This window comes from Ochotona princeps, chromosome 2 (genome assembly GCF_030435755.1).
Source record: "Ochotona princeps isolate mOchPri1 chromosome 2, mOchPri1.hap1, whole genome shotgun sequence".
In the NCBI taxonomy this organism is placed as follows: domain Eukaryota; kingdom Metazoa; phylum Chordata; class Mammalia; order Lagomorpha; family Ochotonidae; genus Ochotona; species Ochotona princeps.
This window is the reverse complement of record NC_080833.1, coordinates 19,463,548-19,481,386: the sequence shown is the minus strand read 5'-3', so window position 1 is coordinate 19,481,386 and position 17,839 is coordinate 19,463,548. Positions and strand designations below refer to the sequence as shown.

At 54.6% G+C, this 17,839-nt stretch overlaps 1 protein-coding gene and 1 pseudogene across 2 annotated transcripts in view; both read right to left on the bottom strand.

Moving 5' to 3' along the window:
• Nucleotides 1-1,621: 1,621 nt before the first annotated feature.
• Nucleotides 1,622-2,014, bottom strand: LOC101535309 (ubiquitin-like FUBI-ribosomal protein eS30 fusion protein; annotated as a pseudogene).
• A 5,871-nt stretch (nucleotides 2,015-7,885) lies between these two features.
• WDTC1 (WD and tetratricopeptide repeats 1) overlaps nucleotides 7,886-17,839 on the bottom strand; it is a 55,354-nt gene continuing 45,400 nt past the window's right edge. The window contains exons 10-16 of one of the 2 annotated variants that reach the window (XM_058677368.1): nucleotides 17,456-17,531; nucleotides 16,831-16,939; nucleotides 15,937-16,113; nucleotides 12,883-13,118; nucleotides 11,546-11,717; nucleotides 10,571-10,763; nucleotides 7,886-9,832 (exon numbers count right to left, since the gene is read on the bottom strand). In XM_058677368.1, coding sequence (XP_058533351.1) covers nucleotides 9,635-9,832; nucleotides 10,571-10,763; nucleotides 11,546-11,717; nucleotides 12,883-13,118; nucleotides 15,937-16,113; nucleotides 16,831-16,939; nucleotides 17,456-17,531 — 1,161 coding nt within the window. In that variant the 3' untranslated portion in view covers nucleotides 7,886-9,634. The remainder of the gene's footprint in view (nucleotides 9,833-10,570; nucleotides 10,764-11,545; nucleotides 11,718-12,882; nucleotides 13,119-15,936; nucleotides 16,114-16,830; nucleotides 16,940-17,455; nucleotides 17,532-17,839) is intronic. The other variant, XM_004592201.2, reaches the window with a different exon arrangement.

Genomic DNA, 17,839 nt, shown 5'->3' with positions numbered 1-17,839 from the left:
CAGGGCTGTAGGTGAGAGCTGCTGCAGGGCCTGATGCTGTAGCCACTGACTTGGGAGGGTGGGCAGCGGCCTCCTTCCTGCAGGTCACAAACCTGTGGAAACCAGCTCCCTCAATCCCTAGATGGAATCTGCTTTTTCACTCCATTGAGGAGGTAAGCAAACTTATCCAGAGCTACAGCAAGCACACACAGTGAGGTCCAGAATCAAAGCTTGCTTCAGGGCAGGCAGGAGAGCACAAATTCCCAACCTGTGGGCTCTGCAGTTGGCCTGTGGTCCAGGGTTTGCCCGGGAGCTCCGTGGCTGTCATACCTTATGGGAGGAGCTGAACCTGTTGGGGTGTCAGTTTCCTCACCTCTCAAAAGGGAATCAATGCTCTGTATCTCTCAGTGGATTTTTGAGAGGCTGCGCCTGCACGGTGCCCAGCTGGCACCAGGTGAGGACCTCGAGCCTCTGACAGGGCACTTGGATGTGTATGATCTCACCGTGATCTGGATCCTTTGTTAGGATGCAGTGAGGTGGGCAGAGTGGGTAGCAGGATAGCCGTTTGCCTACGAGGACAGGGTCTGGGCCCAGCCTGAGGCCTAAGCATGTAGTGCAGAGTTAGGATTTGTAACTGTGATCCCGGACTGTCTCTGCTGGTCACCCATTTGAGGGCCATTAGAGATTGATGAGGGAAGACCAAACTGGCGATGTAGAGATCACTACCAGTAGCTGTCAATTTGTGGCCTCATCAGGACCAGAACCTATTTTATACAAAATTAAACCAAAATAACAGTGATCAGCGTTGTGGCAAGAGTTTAGCTGCCACCTGTGATCCCAGCATCCCATGTGGGCATTGGTTCAAGTCCTGGCTGCTCCACTTCCAATCCAGCTCCCTGCTAATGCACCTTGGAAAGCAACAGAAGATGGCCCACGTCCTGTGGCCCCTTACACCTATGCGGGAGACCTGCTTGGAATTTAGGGCTCCTAACTTTGGCCTGGCCCAGCCCAAGCCTTTGCAGCTATTTGGGGAGCTGCAAAAATCAGCTGATAGATGACATGGCTTTCTGTAACTCTGCCTTTCAAGTAAATATTTAACAAAACAAAAAGGCCCAGCATGATGGCTTGATTGATTAATCCTTCTCTTGCAAACACTGGTATCCCATTTGGATGCTGGTTCATGTACTGGCTGCTCCACTTCCCATCCAACTTCCTGCTTTTGGCAATGGGAAAGCAGCAGAGAACGGCTCAAGTTCTTGGGTCTCTGCATCCACATGAGAGATCGAGAAGAGGCTCCTGGCTTGGGATTGGCTTAGCTTCAGCTATTGTGGCCATTTGGGGGAGTGAGCGAGTGGGTGGATGGCCTGTCTTCTGTCCAGCTAAGAACATGGCATGCAATGATGGCAGGGCACTTCTTGCTTCAGAGTGAATTCTAATGCCTGTGTTTCACACACTTTCCTGTAACTGCTGGTCCACAACCTCCAGACCACGTAGGACTCTGCTGTGTGATAATTTTGTATTTTCATTTGGTCAGTGCCAGGCACATAGTAGGAGCTCCAAAAGCATCAGCACTTAGGAAATTATATATATATATTTTAGCGGGTGAAGCAGCTTTATTAGTGCCAGGGTTGCGGGGGGCACCCTAGGAGTTGGCATTATGGCCCTTCTTCTTGCTGAAGGTGGGCACCACATTGACAAAGCACCAGCTGTACTGCATGCGCTGCTTGGCCTGGCCTGTCTTCTCCTGCTTGGTCATCTTCGGAGTCTGACCTCGCACTCCCCCCGGGCCCACGCGGGCCAGGGCGCTGTGGACTTTACCCTCAGAATGTGTCCGGCCACCTCCAGCGTGCTCAGGGCCTGCACCCTGCACTGGGTCAGAACGGCATCATCCTCCAACAGGGTGCCCGCGAGCAACACAACCTGGTCCTCTGGGGCGATGCCCTCCGGGGCGGCCACAGGAGCCTCGATCTGGGTAACCATCTCCTGGGTCACCTCGGGTATGGAGCTCCTGCACGCGGATGAACAGCTGCATGTCAGCGACTGGCGAAGAAAGGTGGCACGTGTGTGAGATCCGAGCTGCAGCACCTCCTTGCCACCGCCACCAAGATGGAGCCGAGAAAGAGACAAAATGATATTTAAATAATTGAACTAGGGCCTGGCAGCGTGGCCTAGCGGCTAAAGTCCTTGCCTTGAAGGTGCCCAGGATCCCATATGGGTGACGGTTCTAATCCCGGCAGCTCCACTTCCCATCCAGCTCCCTGCTTGTGGCCTAGGAAAGCAGTCAAGGACAGCCCAAAGATCTGGGACCCTGCACCCACATGGGAGACCCAGAGGAGGTTCCTGGTTCCCAGCTTCAGTGGAGCTGCCGGGATTAGAACCGGCACCCATATGGGATCCTGGGTGCCTTCAAGGCAAGGACTTTAGCCGCTAGGCCACGCTGCTGGGCCCTGGGTGCCAGTTCTAATCCTGGAAGCCCCACTTCCCATCCAGCTCCCTGTTTGTGGCCTGGGAAAGCAGTTGAGGACAGTCCAAAGCCTTGGGACCCTGCACCCGCGTGCGAGACCGGGAAGAGTTTCCTGATTGGCTCAGCTCCGGCTGTTGTGACAACCTGGGAAGCGAACCAGTGGACAGATCTTTCCCTGTCTCTTTCTCCCTATAAATCTGCCTTTCTCTCTCTCTATATATAATATACATATTCCTGCAAGGACTTTACTGGGCAGCATGTGTTTCAGGGGACTGACTGGCCACAGGGACCACCGCCCTCCTCTACTCCCCCACATGGTGAGAGCTCCAGGTAGGACGTGGATGGCTGTAGTTGGGGGCAGCAGGGGCTGGTCACTTCTCCAGGGGCGTGTAGTTGAGCAGTTTCTCAAGTCCACATGGGACAACAGTATGTGGCGGCAGCAGTAGTGCTTCAAGCCTTGGGCATCCAAGGCGCATCCCCTCAGTGTACTTGGCCTGCCCTGCAGCAGTCCCAGGAGGCTTCCCTCTTGCTGCCAAACGACCTTGCCACAGATGAGGGAGCACACGGGGATGATCATGGCTCTCAGCTCTGCTGGGCTCTGACTCACCGCGTGGACTACTGACTAATGGCTGACAGCCCAAATAAAAATGAATACTAAAAAATAAATAAATAAATAGATAGATAAACGAACCAAACAACAGCAACCAGGATCTCTGGAGTGCCAGGTTTTTGAGCATCCTATGAATTGAATGTACAGCCAGGGCAGAGCCTTTTGTCCCAGGTGACTTCTCATTGTATTTTCCAAGTTCTGCCACTCCTTTTGGCAGGCTCCGGAGCAGACACAGACAACAGGCCTCCAGGGCCACATCTTCCATGCACAACACAGAGTCCCAACTTCCATGTCTGTCTGGCTCTGCACTCCTGGGTGTGGCTTTGTGTGAACCCCAGGCACTGTACCAGCAGGGCTGGTAGGAGCTTTGGCTGAGTCACTCCCATGGCAGCACTGCAGAAATGGTGCCCCGCTGAGGTTTTTACTGCCTCCGAGTTCTGCCTTCCCAGAGAATCAGAGCTGGAATCTCACTGCACACAGCTTATCCAGGCTATATCCTTTCACAAAGTGATAGGCGTAGAAACCTTCTGCACCCTCTGGACTGGATGTTACCTGCATGTTTAGCTTTGTATGAACCCATCCTCCTCAGGCAGTGGCTGCACTCTCTCTTCCCATCAGCAGTGACAGAGAAGTTCCTGCTGGTCCACATCTTTGTCAGCACCCGGATCATCAGTTCCTTTTAATTGTAGCCAGCCTAAATAAGCATGTTGTGGTATCTTAGTTTTAATTTTCAATCTCCTAATGTCAAGCAATCTTTCAAGTGCTTATTAGGTGTCTTCACATCTTGTTTAAAATCTTGAGAGGTGGGGAGAGGGGAGGAGGTGGACAGAGCAGAGAGAGAGAGAAAGAGAGAGAGAGAGAGAGAGAGAGAGAGAGAGAGAGAGAGAGAGACTCTTCCACTTGCCGTTTTTCTCCCCCAGTTACAAGGCCTGGGGCTGATCCAGGCTGAAGCCAAGATCCAGGAATTCCATCAGGGTTTCTCACATTGGTGACCAGGACCCAAGTTATGGGTCCATCTTCTGCTGTTCTCCCAGCCACACTAGCAGGCGGCAGGATGGGAAGGGGACTCAAATAGTCACTCAGGTAATGGGGAGCCAGAGTTGCAGGCAGTAGCTTAACCTGCATATCTTCTTTGGTAAGGCATCTGCTTAGCGCTTTGCCCACTCCTATTCTTTTCCTATTTTTATGAGACAGCTATCTCATCCACTGCTTCACTTCCAAATGTCTGCAATGGGAGGGCCAAGGCAGAGACCAGATGGGGAGTCAGTTCAATTCCCATATGGTATAAATCCAAACCCTGGAGCCATCACTGGGCTCCTCCAAGGCTGTGAATTAGTAGGGCACTAAAATCGGGGGCAGAGCTGGGATTTAAACTCAGGACCTCCAATATGGGATGTGAACTTCTCATACAGTGACTCCTCTGGTGATCGAATGCCTACTCAATTTTTGTTCCACATTGTTGAATTCTGACTTATTTGTATATTTTAGATTCGAGACCTTTATACTGTGCAAATATTTTCTCCTAAACCTTGGCTTGTCTTTTCCATTCTAAACAGCTTATTTTTCATTGACTAAAACCTTTTAATTTCATTGAAGTTCAACTTACCAATTTTTTTTTAAAGATTATTTATTTTTTATTACAAAGTCAGATATACAGAGAGGAGGAGAGACAGAGGGGAAGATCTTCCATCCGATGATTCACTCCCCAAGTGAGCCGCCGAGCTGAAGCCAGGAACCAGGAACTTTTTCCGGGTCTCCCATGCGGGTACAGGGTCTCAAATCTTTGGGCCATCCTCTGCTACTTTCCCAGGTCACAAGCAGGGAGCTGGATGGGAAGTGGAGCTGTCGGGATTAGAACCGGCGCCCATATCGGATCCCAGCACGTTCAAGGCAAGGACTTTAGCTGCTAGGCCATGCCGCCAGGCCCCAACTTACCAATTTTTTAAAAAAAGATTTATTTTTTATTGAAGTCAGATATACAGAGAGGAGAGTCAGAGAGGAAGATCTTCTGTCCAGTGATTCACTCCCCAGTGAGCACAATGGCTGTGCTGTGCCAGTCCAAAGCCAGGAACCAGGAGCTTCTTGCAGGTTTCCCATGCAGGTGCAGGGTCCCGAGATTTTGAGCCGTCCTCAACTGCTTCCCCAAGCCACAAGCAGGGAGCTGGATGGGAAGCGGGACTTCTGGGATTAAAACTGGCACCCATGTGGGATCTTGGCATGTTCAAGGTGAGGACTTTAGTCACTAGGCCACCACGTCAGGCCCACCAGTTTTATCTTTTACAAAGTCATTCCTAAAACCAAGGCCACCTAGATTTTGTTTTCTAGCATTTGAATTTTGGGTTTTATACATAGGTCTGTCAATCTTTTTGGGAGGTATAAAGTCAGGGTCTGTAGTCTGCTGGCACTTGGACGCCTAGTTGCTCTACCGTCATTTGTTTGATGTCCTTTCTCCACTGAATTAAGTCTTCTACTTTGTCCAAACTCAGCTGGCTGTGTTTTTCTTTCTTTTTTTAAATTTATTTTTGTTGGAAGGCAGTTTTTTAAAAAAAGATTCTTAAACTTTTGATTGCAAAGTCAGATATAGAGAAAGCAGAGAGAGGAAGATCTTCCATCCGCTAATTCACACCCCAAGCGGCTGCAACAGCCAGAGCTAAGCTGATCTGAAGCCAGGAGCCTCTTCCAGGTCTCCCAAGTGGATGCAGGTTCCCAAGGCTTTGGGTCGTTCTCAACTGCTTTCCCAGGCTACAATCAGGGAGCTGGATGGGAAGCAGGACATGAACCAGTGCACATGTGGGATCCCAGGGTATTCAAGGCAAGGACTTTAGCCACTAGGGTACTCTGCCAGGCCCAGAAAGGCAGATTTACAGAGGAGAGGCAAAGATCTTCCATCCACTGATTCATTTCCCAAGTGACCACAACGGCTTAGGGCTGAGCTGATGATTCACTCCCCAAGTGGCTGCAACGGCCAGTGCTGCGCCAATTCTAAGCCCGGAGCCAGGAGCTCTTCCAGGTCTCCCATGCAGGTGCAGGATCCCAAGGCTCTGGGCCATCCTCGACTGCTTTCCTAGGCCACAAGCAGGGAACTGGATGGGAAGTGGGGCGCCGATATGGGATCCCGGTGCATTCAAGGCGAGAACTTTAGCTGCTATGCCACGGTGCTGGGCCCTATCTATCTATTTATTTTTAAAAGACTTATTTATTTAATTGGAAAGTCAGATATACAGAAAGCAAGATCTTCCCTCTGATGAATCACTCCCCAAGCGGCTACAATGGCTTGGAGCTGAACCAATCTGAAGCCAGGAGCCAGGAACTTCTGGGTGTCCCACACAGGTGCAGGGTCCTAATGCTCTTGGCCATCCTCTACTGCCCTCCCAGGCCACAAGCAGGGAGCTGGATGGGAAGCAGGGCTGCAGGGACCAGAACCGGCATGTAAGGCGAGTACATTAACCACTATGCTATTACGCTGGGCCCCAAAAAAGTATCTTTAAAGCACCAGCTCCAGATGAAAAGCAAGTTCCTGGTAAATTCTTGTAATGGCTCTTCCTTGGCTTCAGGTCCACACTCAGCAAACTGAATCCCTCATGCACATAGGACTCTGCACAACTCCCTTGGCATGGAACATGTGCTTTAGCTTGCCCTGGTCATGTCTTGAAGATGCTTCTGCAGACTTCAATCTGCGAACACAGGAGAAAGATACCAACCTGTAGGACCTGTTGCATATCACCTAGTTTTCTGGCAGGACCACTTTTCTGTGCAAGCCTAACCAGCTGGCCCTACCTAGTTCTTTCCAAACGTACAGAAGAAACCACAACGTGTCTGTTCTCATAGCACTGGACTACAATTCCCGTACTGTGTAATGAGGCACATGAGAGCGCCCTAGCAAATTCAGAGGAGGGGGAAAGTAGGCTGTTCTAAATGTGAGGGCCGTCCAACACCTGTTGGCTTCTGTGAGAACTCGAGGTAGTTGGCAGGTTCATTAGATGGTACAACTTTCTTTTTGATTGTGTCATCACCAAGGAGTTGTTTTCAGAAGCTGCTGTGATAAAAAGCAAACACAAGCCAGAAGGGAACAGGAAATGAAGGGGTTGGTATCTGTTCTGATTATAAAGTTCAGCTCACTGTGTAGTGCCCAACAGCTGCACAGATCCCATTGGTGCCTGAAGTTACTTAAGGAAATAACATTATTTTCCCCAATTTATGTGCATTATGTTGAGGATGACAACTGATTTGTCATGGCATAAAAAATTAAGGGATTTGGGCTTAACTAATACACTGAACTACCAGGTATTTGCTTTGGCATAGGCGCTCCATGACAAAAATCATTTTAACGGCGCTGAGTCCGATCTTACAGATCATAGAATCCAGTGCACCAGGGAACTTTGTGGGGTACAAGTATCCTTTGTTTCTCCTGACAAAACAGAAGGGTGACTAGAGGACACCATGTGTAGTAAGGTTACACATTATTGTGTAAAACTGTTCATTATATACACACAAGCGTATGTATTTTGGGTTATAATGTGAAATGTCTATTTCATATTTAGGTTTTGAATCAATGTTGGAAATGACTAAGATTCCAAGCATTGCACAACACAGATGAGAACAGTCGTGGAGTGAAAACTGCTTATTGCAAATGACACACATGAGGGTCTGACTCTGTGCTTGGCCCTGCTAGGTGGTGGCCGCTGGTCAGTGGGGACCCTGCAAGGCACGCTTCATTCTGCTCAGTGGGGGTGTGGTCAAAATCAGAGAGTCATGGAAGTCAGGGACCAGGTGTTCTTGCTCCTTTTGGCCCCAAGACCCATTTGTAGCCCACAAATAGTACCAGTCACAGCTAGAACAAAATGATTTTAATCAATTGCATCACCCTCACTTTCCTGGGAGCGGAGCAAAAAAAAGGCTCGGCTCCTGCCCCGGAGGACAGTAAGGCTTAAGTGTCTCTCCACACTGCAGGGCCCAGGCTGGGCAGGCAGGGGACGGGCAGCGGGTGGCATGGGGAGGAGGGAGGAAATGGCGGCGGTGGCAGCAATGGTGGTGGCGCTGAACACAGGTAAGCTAAGGGCCCTGGCCATCCTTGGCCCCCAGCCCCAATATTTCTGCTCCCCTTCCCCCCAGAGAGAAAAAGGTCGTGGAGAAGAGATGAGGAGTGAGTCCCAGCAGCAGGAGAAGCAGCAGCAGCTGTTTCCTTCACCAATAAATATACTTCATTACCAAGCTAGAGAGGAGAGGGGTGGCAAGAGGGACTGGGGTGGGGAGAGAGAGGGGGAAGCTGCCACCTGTGTGGCTGGGATTAAAGCAATGAGATGGAGCCAGACCCCCCACCAGTCTCCTCACCCCCCTTGTCTTCTCAAAACTGTGAAAAAGCTTTTAACATGGCCCTCCTGTCTCCAGGGCTGCTCAGAAGCCTGACTGAGGAGGCACCTGGCAGAGACCGGGCGGAGGAAGGAGAGGAGGGCGGGTGGGGGAGGCAGGAGGGAAGAAGGGAGGCTGCTTCTCCCCAGAGGCTGCAGCTGGAGGGCTGGAGCCAAGTAAGCACGGAGGGGCGGGGGAGCCGAGGCAGGCAGGCCCGGCTCCGGAGCAGCCGGGAGCACAGAGCCAAGGGGCCTGCGGGCTAGCGGGCGGCTTGGTGCACGGTGGGGCTGCTGCGTCGTCCAGTGTAAAGCTTGGGCTGCTGAGCAGGGAGGGCTGGGCCAGGAACTTGCCTGTCTGCCACCCCCTCCCCGCCGAGCAGCAGGGGGCTGAGAAAAGCCATCACTTCTTTGGTCTTTGTGGCGGCTCAGGCTCAGCTCAGCGTGTGGGGTGGGAAGGAGGGCAGAAAGGGCAGAGCGGCCCTTGGCAGGAAGTACCACCTAAGCAGAGGGCCCGACTGGGAGCTCCGGCAGAAAGGTCACAGTGAGGCCGAGGAGCGCCCAGGAGGAGAGGGGCTGCCCACGTGTGGAAGGACTGGCACTGGTGGGCGGGTGTGTTGCGATGCCCCACCCTCTGCTAGGGCCCACAGGAAGGACAAAGCCCCAGGAGGTGGTCAGGCAGAGCAGGCTCCAGACCCGGGCCCCTTCTTCCCCATGCTTGGGTCCAACGCTGAGGCTCAAGAGGGAGGGTGGGAGCTCATCCTTTGTCCACACCTTCCCTGGAGACCACAGAGGGCAGCAGGCACCACAGGCCAGGGCTAGCCCTTACCCACTGGGAATTCCATGCCCTTTCCTGCTGGCAACTGGAAGCCAGGGCAGTTTGGAAGGCAGCTCCAGCCCTTGCCACCTGAGGCAGAAGGGGTCTGAGGCCGGCCAGAGCCCTCCAGGGAGGTGGGAGCAGGAGATGGGGGATGTCTGGAGGGGCTTCCCCTCCCGCTCTTTTGCTCAGAGCTGGGGACAGTCCAGGCACAATCAACCCAAGAGTCTGAAAGCCGGCAAGTTGTAGCACCCCCACCCCCAGTGCCAATCTAACAAAACAAAATAGGGGAAAGGGAAAAAAATGGTGGGGGCATGGGGAAGGGGGAAGGGAAACAAACCAAAACGAGATCCCCTGACCTCATGCCCAGGGCACAGGGTGCAGTCAGTAGCAGGCCTGGGGAGTGGGGTCAGGAGCGTCTAGCTGGGCCGGCACTGCACCTGGCCCTCTGAGCTGTCCTCGTCGTCAGAGGCCCCAGCGCCCCCACTGCTGAGGCCCGTGATCCGGTAGCCCATGTTGAGCAGCATCACCTCCAGAGGGTCTGCATTCATGCGCCGCTGGTTGGCCTGAGAGGCGCCCTCCATGTCCTCCACTACGCGGCCCGTGAGGTCTTCGCTCTGTGGTGGTGAGAGGGGACAGCCACCAGGACATGTGAGGGAGGAACACAGGATATGTGTGTGTGGGGGGACATTACATCCATAGGGCTAGGGGGAGGGAGACCCTGAGATGCTGTGGTACCATGCCCTCTCCTCAGGGGAGGATTCTGGAGAGCCCTCTCAAAATCACAACAGATTACTCCAGGAACCAGATCCAGGAATGGGGAGGAAGTGGAGGTCTGAGGCTGCCCTGTGTGCATGCATGCCCTAAGTGGCTCTGCATGCTGGCCTTGCCCCATTCCCCACATTCAGATAAGGGTGGGCAGGGATGGTTAAGCAGGCAGTGAGTAGGGAAGGACTCCAAGGTGGCCTACTGGACTCTGAAGCCTGCATATTTCCCTTGTGCCTGAAAGGCAAGAATCTGGGGGCCTGAGGTGTGCCTCTCTGACAGGGGGAGGAAGGCTGATCTGCTCCTCCCTCTGTCCCTCTCTAGACCGTCTGTGACCTCCATGTAACACCTCAGCAGCTACCTCAAGGATACGCTGTGGCGAGCCAGGAGCCAACTCTTGTCCCTGGATGTGCCCACTGCATTTGGTGTCTCCTGGACCTGAGGGCTCTCACCTTGCTCTAGCCTTGGAGTCCCCAAAGCTGCTGGACTCCAAGGCTTATTCATTGGCCCAGTCTTGGTGTGGGCTCAGCCATGGGCCTTGCACAGGGGACCCTTCTGTTTGGCCTGATTCACCTTGCCTGCCTCTTTACCTCTGGTCGGGGGTTCCAGAGCCGGACAACAGGGTCGATGCCGCTGGTGGCCAGGAAGCAGTAGCTCGGGTGTGGCTGCAGGCAGTTGACAATGGACTCATCCCCCTGGAGCACGCGGACTAGATTGGTGGTCTCCTTTTCCCAGATGAAGAAGGAGCCGTCATCAGAGCCACTGACGATGTACTGAGCATTACTGGCAGGGCCAAAGGGCAGGGAAGGCAGATGAATGGAAGGTGTTGGGGAGCTGGGCAGTCAGGAGCCACTCAAGTCCCCCCTGCTCTGGGTCATGACCTTGAGCGTCCTCCACATTGCAGGGCCAGAGTCACTGGGGTTGCTCTCTAAAACCCAGGGGCAGTGACTGCTTGGGTCCCTAAAGCACATCATCATCTCATGGTGCCAGGATCATGTCTTGCCTGGCCTTGGGTCTCTAGGAACAGCCTCACCTAGGCTTCCTGGATGTAGGCCCCTATTTCCCAGTATGTGACCAGCACAACCCCTCATATCCGGCTGGCGTCTATAGGGAATCCTGAGGGAGAATTCCGAGTTGTTCACTTAATCAAAGCAAGGTGAGGCTGACAGTGTGTAGGACATGGGCTTTGTTCCTCAGTGGCCACATGGCCCATATAGGACTGTCAAGCTCCCCAGCCTCTGGGGATTCCTGCCCCATACTCAAGCGGACAGAAGTTTGGAGCATTCAGAAAAAGAAACTGGGTTGTGGCTCCAGCAGCCAAAGCAATATGAGGTGGGGAGACAGGGGATGGGCACCGTGGTATCATGTTAGCCGTCTCACTGGGTCCTTGTTACGGCCTGACAAGTGAGTAAAGTTCCCTTCCTCAGTGAGGTCGCTGAGGCCCACAGAAATGAAGCTGTCTGCCCAAGAGCAGACACCAAGGCAGAGCTTGAGATGTTTTAACTCCTCCACCCCCGCCACTTCCTACTAACTGCCCGTGGTCCCCTCCTCTTTTGGGCTCGGACCTGCCAAAGAAATTGGCCTCCTTGATGTCCGTGGTGGTGTTGCAGTGGCCACAGTAGCGGAACTGGTAGTCATAGCTTCTCTCCCGCAGCACCATCTCATCCTCGGAGATGGAGTCCTTGCGGCTTGAGCTGCGGAGGCGGACGGGACCGCCACCAGCTCCCTTCTTTTCCTCTGAGGGCAGAGACCAGACAGGTGTGAGTTTCCACTGTCTCACCCGCTCCCCACCCACGCCCCTCTTCACAGCCCAAGTCCCACTGAGCCTCGTGACTGCCCCCATTTCTGCACTGGAAACTTGGGACCATCTTGTGGGGGATCCAGGCCCCGAGGTTGCTCAAGGGCCGTTTGTTTCTACAGGGGCAAGAGGCAGGGCGGAGCAAGTGCGACACCGACTGGGCAACTTTCTCAGCGCAGAAGGACCCAGCTCCCTGTCTCTGAAGGCAAGCCCCAGAGCAGCCCCTCGAAAACTCACGTGTGTTTTCAGTTCCTTGCATGTGCCTTAGTCCTTCTGCGTCCAGGCCCTTGCACAAACTCGTCCTCAGGCTAGGAAGGCTTCACTTCCCACAACCCCTCTCTAGTTAACTTATCTCCTGCCTTCTGAGGAGCTTGGGTAAAATGTCTTCTTAAAGATTCCCAGCTGTTAATCAAGATACTCTCTCTTGCCTTCTGTGGCCACCTGCTATGTGGGCCCAAGGCACTCCGCTTACTCTGCTTCTCCTTCATTAGACTGTACATCCTACAAACCCAGAAATGTCGCCTATCTGGTTTACGGCTGAGTTCTCTGGCAAGGCAGTCTCATGGCCAGACTGGGGCAGGGGGGAGGGCATGGAGCCAAGGATCCATCTGCTTCTAGGGAGCACATCACTGTGATCTGTTCCCCAACACCCTCCTCCCCCAACACTACCAGCATGAGCCCAAAGGGTGGTCCTGGGCTGTGCTCCACCCAAGGCCAACCAGGTACAAGGCAGGGCAGAGCCTGGAAACCAAGGCACCGCACCCCAGCCTGGATGTACTCCTAGTCCCTGTGTTATCTCTGCTTCCCTGTACAAGCCAACCAGCTACAGCCTGTCAGGTGCACAAGGATGGGAAAGAGGGGGCAGTTGGGGGCATGGGGTGTGGTACGGACCACAGCCCTGGCTGGGAGTGGGTACCTCCCACATGCTTTTGTACCTGGAAAGAATCATTCAGGGGCAGGTGCTAGACCTTCTCCAATGAGGAGACCAAGTTACCATGCCCTGGACATGTGGCTTCTGAGGCAGCCACCTGACCCTAGGCCTATTCGATCCTGGACCTGTGACCACCCCGAAGGCCACATGGCACCTCCGCAGTGCCTACTCACCACCATCATTCTTGGAGAAGAGGGCAGCCGTGATGTCACGGCCCAAGGCATCACAAGCGCTGCTATGGGCCTGTTCTGGGAACTTCCCTTTGAAGTCATCCAGGCACTCCAGGGCCTCGGCCACATACTTGAGCTCAAAGAGACAGCGGGCCAGGCGGAAGTGTGCCTTCAGGTGGCATGGGTTTAGGGAGATGGCCTTGAGGCAGTCCCTCAGGGCATCGTAATGGTCACCATCCCTGGAAGGCAAGGAAGTCTGCCTTGGGGGGGGGGCACCACATGGCAAGCAGGGCTGCCCCTCCTCCCCATGTTGTCTTTGCTTCCTGTGGCTGCTCCAGTCCATTTCTCTTCTGACAGATCTCAGGTGAAGAGATTTGGGGATGAAAAGAATCCTGGCTTAGCCTAGGCCTCTGTCCCCAAAAAACAGAGTAAGCCAGGAACCCTGAAGGTTTGGGGGCGGCAAACCCTGGTGTCAGGGTGCCCTCTGCTGGGCACAGCATGTAACTGTGTGCCTGCTCACCCCAGGCACCCGCAGCTCTGCAGCAGAAGGCCTGGCATCCTGCCCACCTCAGGCTCCCCAAGCCCTCCTTCTTCCTCCACCCACATCCTCCAATCCCCCCGGCTGGCCTTCAAAGCCGCGTCCAAGCAGGGGGCCCTCAAGGACAGTTCTGTGGTCTAGGGAAGCCAGAAGTGCCAAGCCGGGGGCTCTGGGGCTGACCAGCAGGCAGCAAGCCCTGAGCCAGACCCCCCTTGGTCCTGGCTGACTGATCCGCAGCAGCTGTGGCCTCTACCTCCTGGGGCTGGAGGATGGGGTTGACAGCCTGGCAGAGTCAGCTCTCTGGAAGCTGATGGCAAGGGGGCTGCACACGCCAGGAGCTCAAATCCTCCCCACTCGCTCCTGCAGCCTCCTCCAGCAAGGATGAAAGAAAGTGAGGGAGCTTTCTTTGGGTGGGCAAGACTGAAGGAGAAGTCAGCCTTTCACACCTTGTGTTAGAATGTGGGAGACACTCCATGTCCCTGCCCCCGTGGACCTGACCCTGCCTCTCATGAGGGGAGGTCACAGAAGCCACTTGTCATTTGGGAGCAGTTTTCTCTTTTTTTTCCCCTTTGGCTGAGCAGTGAGCGGCACTCCCTGGCTGGACCTGCTGGCCTCTTCACCTGGGGTACTGCTCACAGCACCTCAGGACCCACACTCCCTCTCTGCACGTAGAGGGAGCATTCAGCTGGGTGCCAGCAGTTCTAGCTGGTGTGGGGGCAGAGCATCCAGAGCTGCCTCCATGGAGTGGCCTGCGTCAGAATGAGTGGCTGTGACGAAGGAGCAGGCGCGCTGTGGAAACCCAATTACCGCCTGCAAGGTGCCCCTCTGAGCTCCTGGGGAGAACGGAGCCGAGACCAGCCTGGAGCCAGAGGGTGGCAGCTCCCACTGCATCCAGGAGCAGATGGCAGCCCTGGGGAGATTGGCCCAAGACAGAACGTGACATTCGAAGGGTCACTGGCAGACATGTGGGATGGGGGTGGAAGCAGGGAGAGCAGGCAGACCCAGGGCCCACCCACCCTAAGCACACTGCCAGATCCCTTTCCGAGGGAGGACAGCCCTCTGCAAGGCCCTTTCCTGCTTGAGACCCTCCATGGCTGTCTGACAGGCACAGAATTGAGGCCAACCCTCTCTGTGTGCATTCCAAGCCCTTCCCAGGCCAGCCCCAGGCTACCTCACAGACTCATCTCCTGCCAGTCCCTTCCTGAACCCTCTGCTCCAGCCAAATGGATTTGCTGTTCTGCTGCAAGCTCTTCAGGCAGCCCCCGCCCCCTCGTCTTTGTTCACACCATTTCATCTCCCTGGAATGTCCTTCCCCCACAGGCCCCTCCTCCCCTCCATCTCCTGTCTCGGCCTGCCCGCACTCACAGCCATTCAGACGCCTTGGCTTTCTCCTGCTTCCCGGATCCCCAGCTAGAGCAACCCTCTTTTCTTGTTGTCTGTGGCGTGTCACCTGCTAAACTATCCTGTGATTCCATGCCAGTCCTAAGGCCGGCTGCTCTGAGTAAGGGACTTGGTGACAAAACTTGGTGTCCCCAGTACCCAGCACACAGTAGGGGCTCACACAGAGAATGTGCCGTGGACACACTCAGGATAGGATTAGCAGCCTCTTGTAGCAAGAACACACAAGTGAAGCTGAGCTCTCAGCCTGAAGTCTACCTAATGACAGAGAGGCCCCTCAAAGCATCTCCTGGGTTTGGCAACTTCCTGGTGCCTGAGCTGAAGCCCATGGTTGGGGGGAGGCAGCCTCCCCGCCCCCACTGCCAGGCTGCTGACTTGGGTGGGTTTCTGAAGCCTCCCTCTCCGGCCTGCCTCGTTTCAGCCAGACGATGGCACACCAGCTGGCCTGTCTGTCTGGGCAGAGTCGACGGATGCCAGACGGAGCAGAAATGGCTGTGGGCCCAGCTCTATCCATCTCTCGTCCTGGCCCTGGCTGGGGGAGGGGTCTGCCTGCCTGCCTGCCGGCTGCTGCTGCAGGCAGAAGGGCTGGGGCCCTGATGCTCTCCCAGGATGAGGGGTTCTTCAGGACAAGGAGCAGCCCAGCCAACCTCCCACAGCACCCCCAGCTGGCAGTGGCTCCCTGGGACTTTTCTGTCTGGAAGCTGAGGGTCTAAGAGTGCGGAGAGCAAGCCCTAGGTCTAGGTGCTCCAGGACTGGCTGACAGATACCAAACCCTTCAGTCACATTCCACCGCTCCCTCAAAGTCCAATTCAAGGTCCAATTCTCCAACAGTTGCAGCATCATCCTCTCAGCCCGATTCCCTAGTGGCATAGCATGCAGAACACCACACTGGAACTACTTGTCAGCATGTTCTGCTCAACTACCAATTACCTCAGTGCTTGAGACTTCTCTATCAATGTGGCAGGTGCCTCCCTTGTCAGCCAGCAGGTGGGGAAGGCCAACAAGGCAGTCAGCTATCTTCTTTGTACACCTCAGCAATGCAGCCCCACCCAGCCTGCTGCCTGTGGTCCCACTGCTCCACCCCCTGCCCCGGCCTTGGCCTGTCCGTAGTGTCCACTCACCACTTGCGTTTCATGTAGGCGGCAGCTCGGTTTCCGTAGAGCATGGCGTTGTGGGGAGCCCTTTGCACAGCCTTGCTGTAGAGCTGAATGGCCTGGGTCCATTGCTGACAGGCAAATGCCTCATTGGCCTGTTGCTTCACTCGCTCCAGATAAGGAGGCAGTTCTACTTGGGGACTGCTGGGAAAACAGAGCCAAGGTCAGATCAATTGCAGGAACAGAAAGGAACAGCTCCTTGGAAAGCCTGGGGCTCTCTTGAGGGCCACCCAGGTCTTCTTGTCCCCTGGGGGCTGTACTGTCCCACCTAGAAGAGGGGAACTTCACAGTGCCTGGCCTGAGTTACTGCTTCTTACAATAGAGGGGACAGGCCCAATTCCATGAACAACAAGGGCAGCAATGAAGCTGTCCTGAACAGGCTTAGGGTAATTCTTAAACTCCTGGGCAGGACCATGGCTGACCCTGCCTGCCTCCACTTGGAGCTGAACCTTGAGTCCCTCCCATGGTTCTCTCCATGGAAAACTGACATTTCTCGTGAGGGGAAGAAAGTTTAAGCAATGATGCAAAGACCAAAGAGAAGACTTCTAAGAGAACAGAGAAAAGATTCTTGTAGAATGGGGAACATAGCAGGAGGCCCACCTGCATGGTTTCCCTTTGTGGAGACAGCTTCTGTCCCTGGGTCCTGATCCTGGCCACTGACGCCAAAAGACCACAGCCTGAGGTGGAGTATGGCTGATGCCCTCCTGGGCAGAGGGCAAGAGAGCCACTGGCCACCCTCCAAGAGGCCTCTACACCCCATCCCTTGGTTCCGTGTATGTCTGGGCGCAGGTTAGAAGGCAGGTTTCCAGGACACGTGCCTGGAATGGGGCTTGAAGGGCTGGACAAGGTCACTGGCCTCACCTGACATTTCCTCTACTCTCCGGCAACCGGAAGCCATTACTGTGAAGGTGCAGGCCGTTGGACACACCATTGGACACTCCATTGGTGGACATCTTGCCATTCTGAACTTCTGCAAGGGATAGAGAGAAAGCAACAGCTGAGGAAGAGACCCTCTCATACCGAGATTCCATTATGGCACTAAGGGTAAAGTCCATTCCTAGAACACTGGTTCTGACAGCCGAGCAGGCAGGGCCATAAGTGAGGCCTGGGCGCCCTCTGCTGCCTGGCCAGAGGCACAGCTCTAGTGCAAGCTACCCTCAGCAGAGGGGACAGAGTGACAAGTGAGGGGTGAGCAGGTGCCTCAAGCAACTGCAGGCTCCAGGACAAAGGGGAATGGCAGCCACTCCAGGGTCTTCAAGTCCCTGAAAGAACCTGTCCTGTCAGAGCCAGGTGACAAGCACTGTGTGACAGAGTCCTTGGGTAGGGCTTTCTGCCCTCCTGTCTTCTCCTTGCTGGCTAGACAGGCTTGGCGTGCTCTTCTCCGAGACTGGCAGCCAAGGCCCAGAGCAGTGTGCAGGCTCCTCAGCAGCGGTGGTGTGTGCTCAAGCTTCCCACCCCATCAGTGGAGACCCTTGGGAAGACCTACCTCCTGAGGAGTGGCATTTTCTGGGCAAGAGGAAGGTGTATGGCCGCTGCTTGTAAGTCAAGTCAAACAAATAGACCTAGTGGGAAGAAGTCAGGAAGTAGCCTGTTACATGAGGGCATGGTGGAAGACACTGCAAGGCCTTGGTGACTCAAGAACCAGGGTCTTAGGAGGACACTCAGAATGTGGAAAACAGAGCCCTGGAACCCGGCTAAAGTTGTGTCTAGGAAGTAAACCCTTGGCAGGAAGTGGTTCTTGGCTGTGGGCCCTTGGGGTGGACTCTCAGTCACTTAACAAGAGTCCTGGGTTTCCACTGCAAAGGCCCTCTGTCACAGACAGGCCTCGTCCTACTGAGGGGAAATGTGAAGCCGTGCCTCACTGACAGCA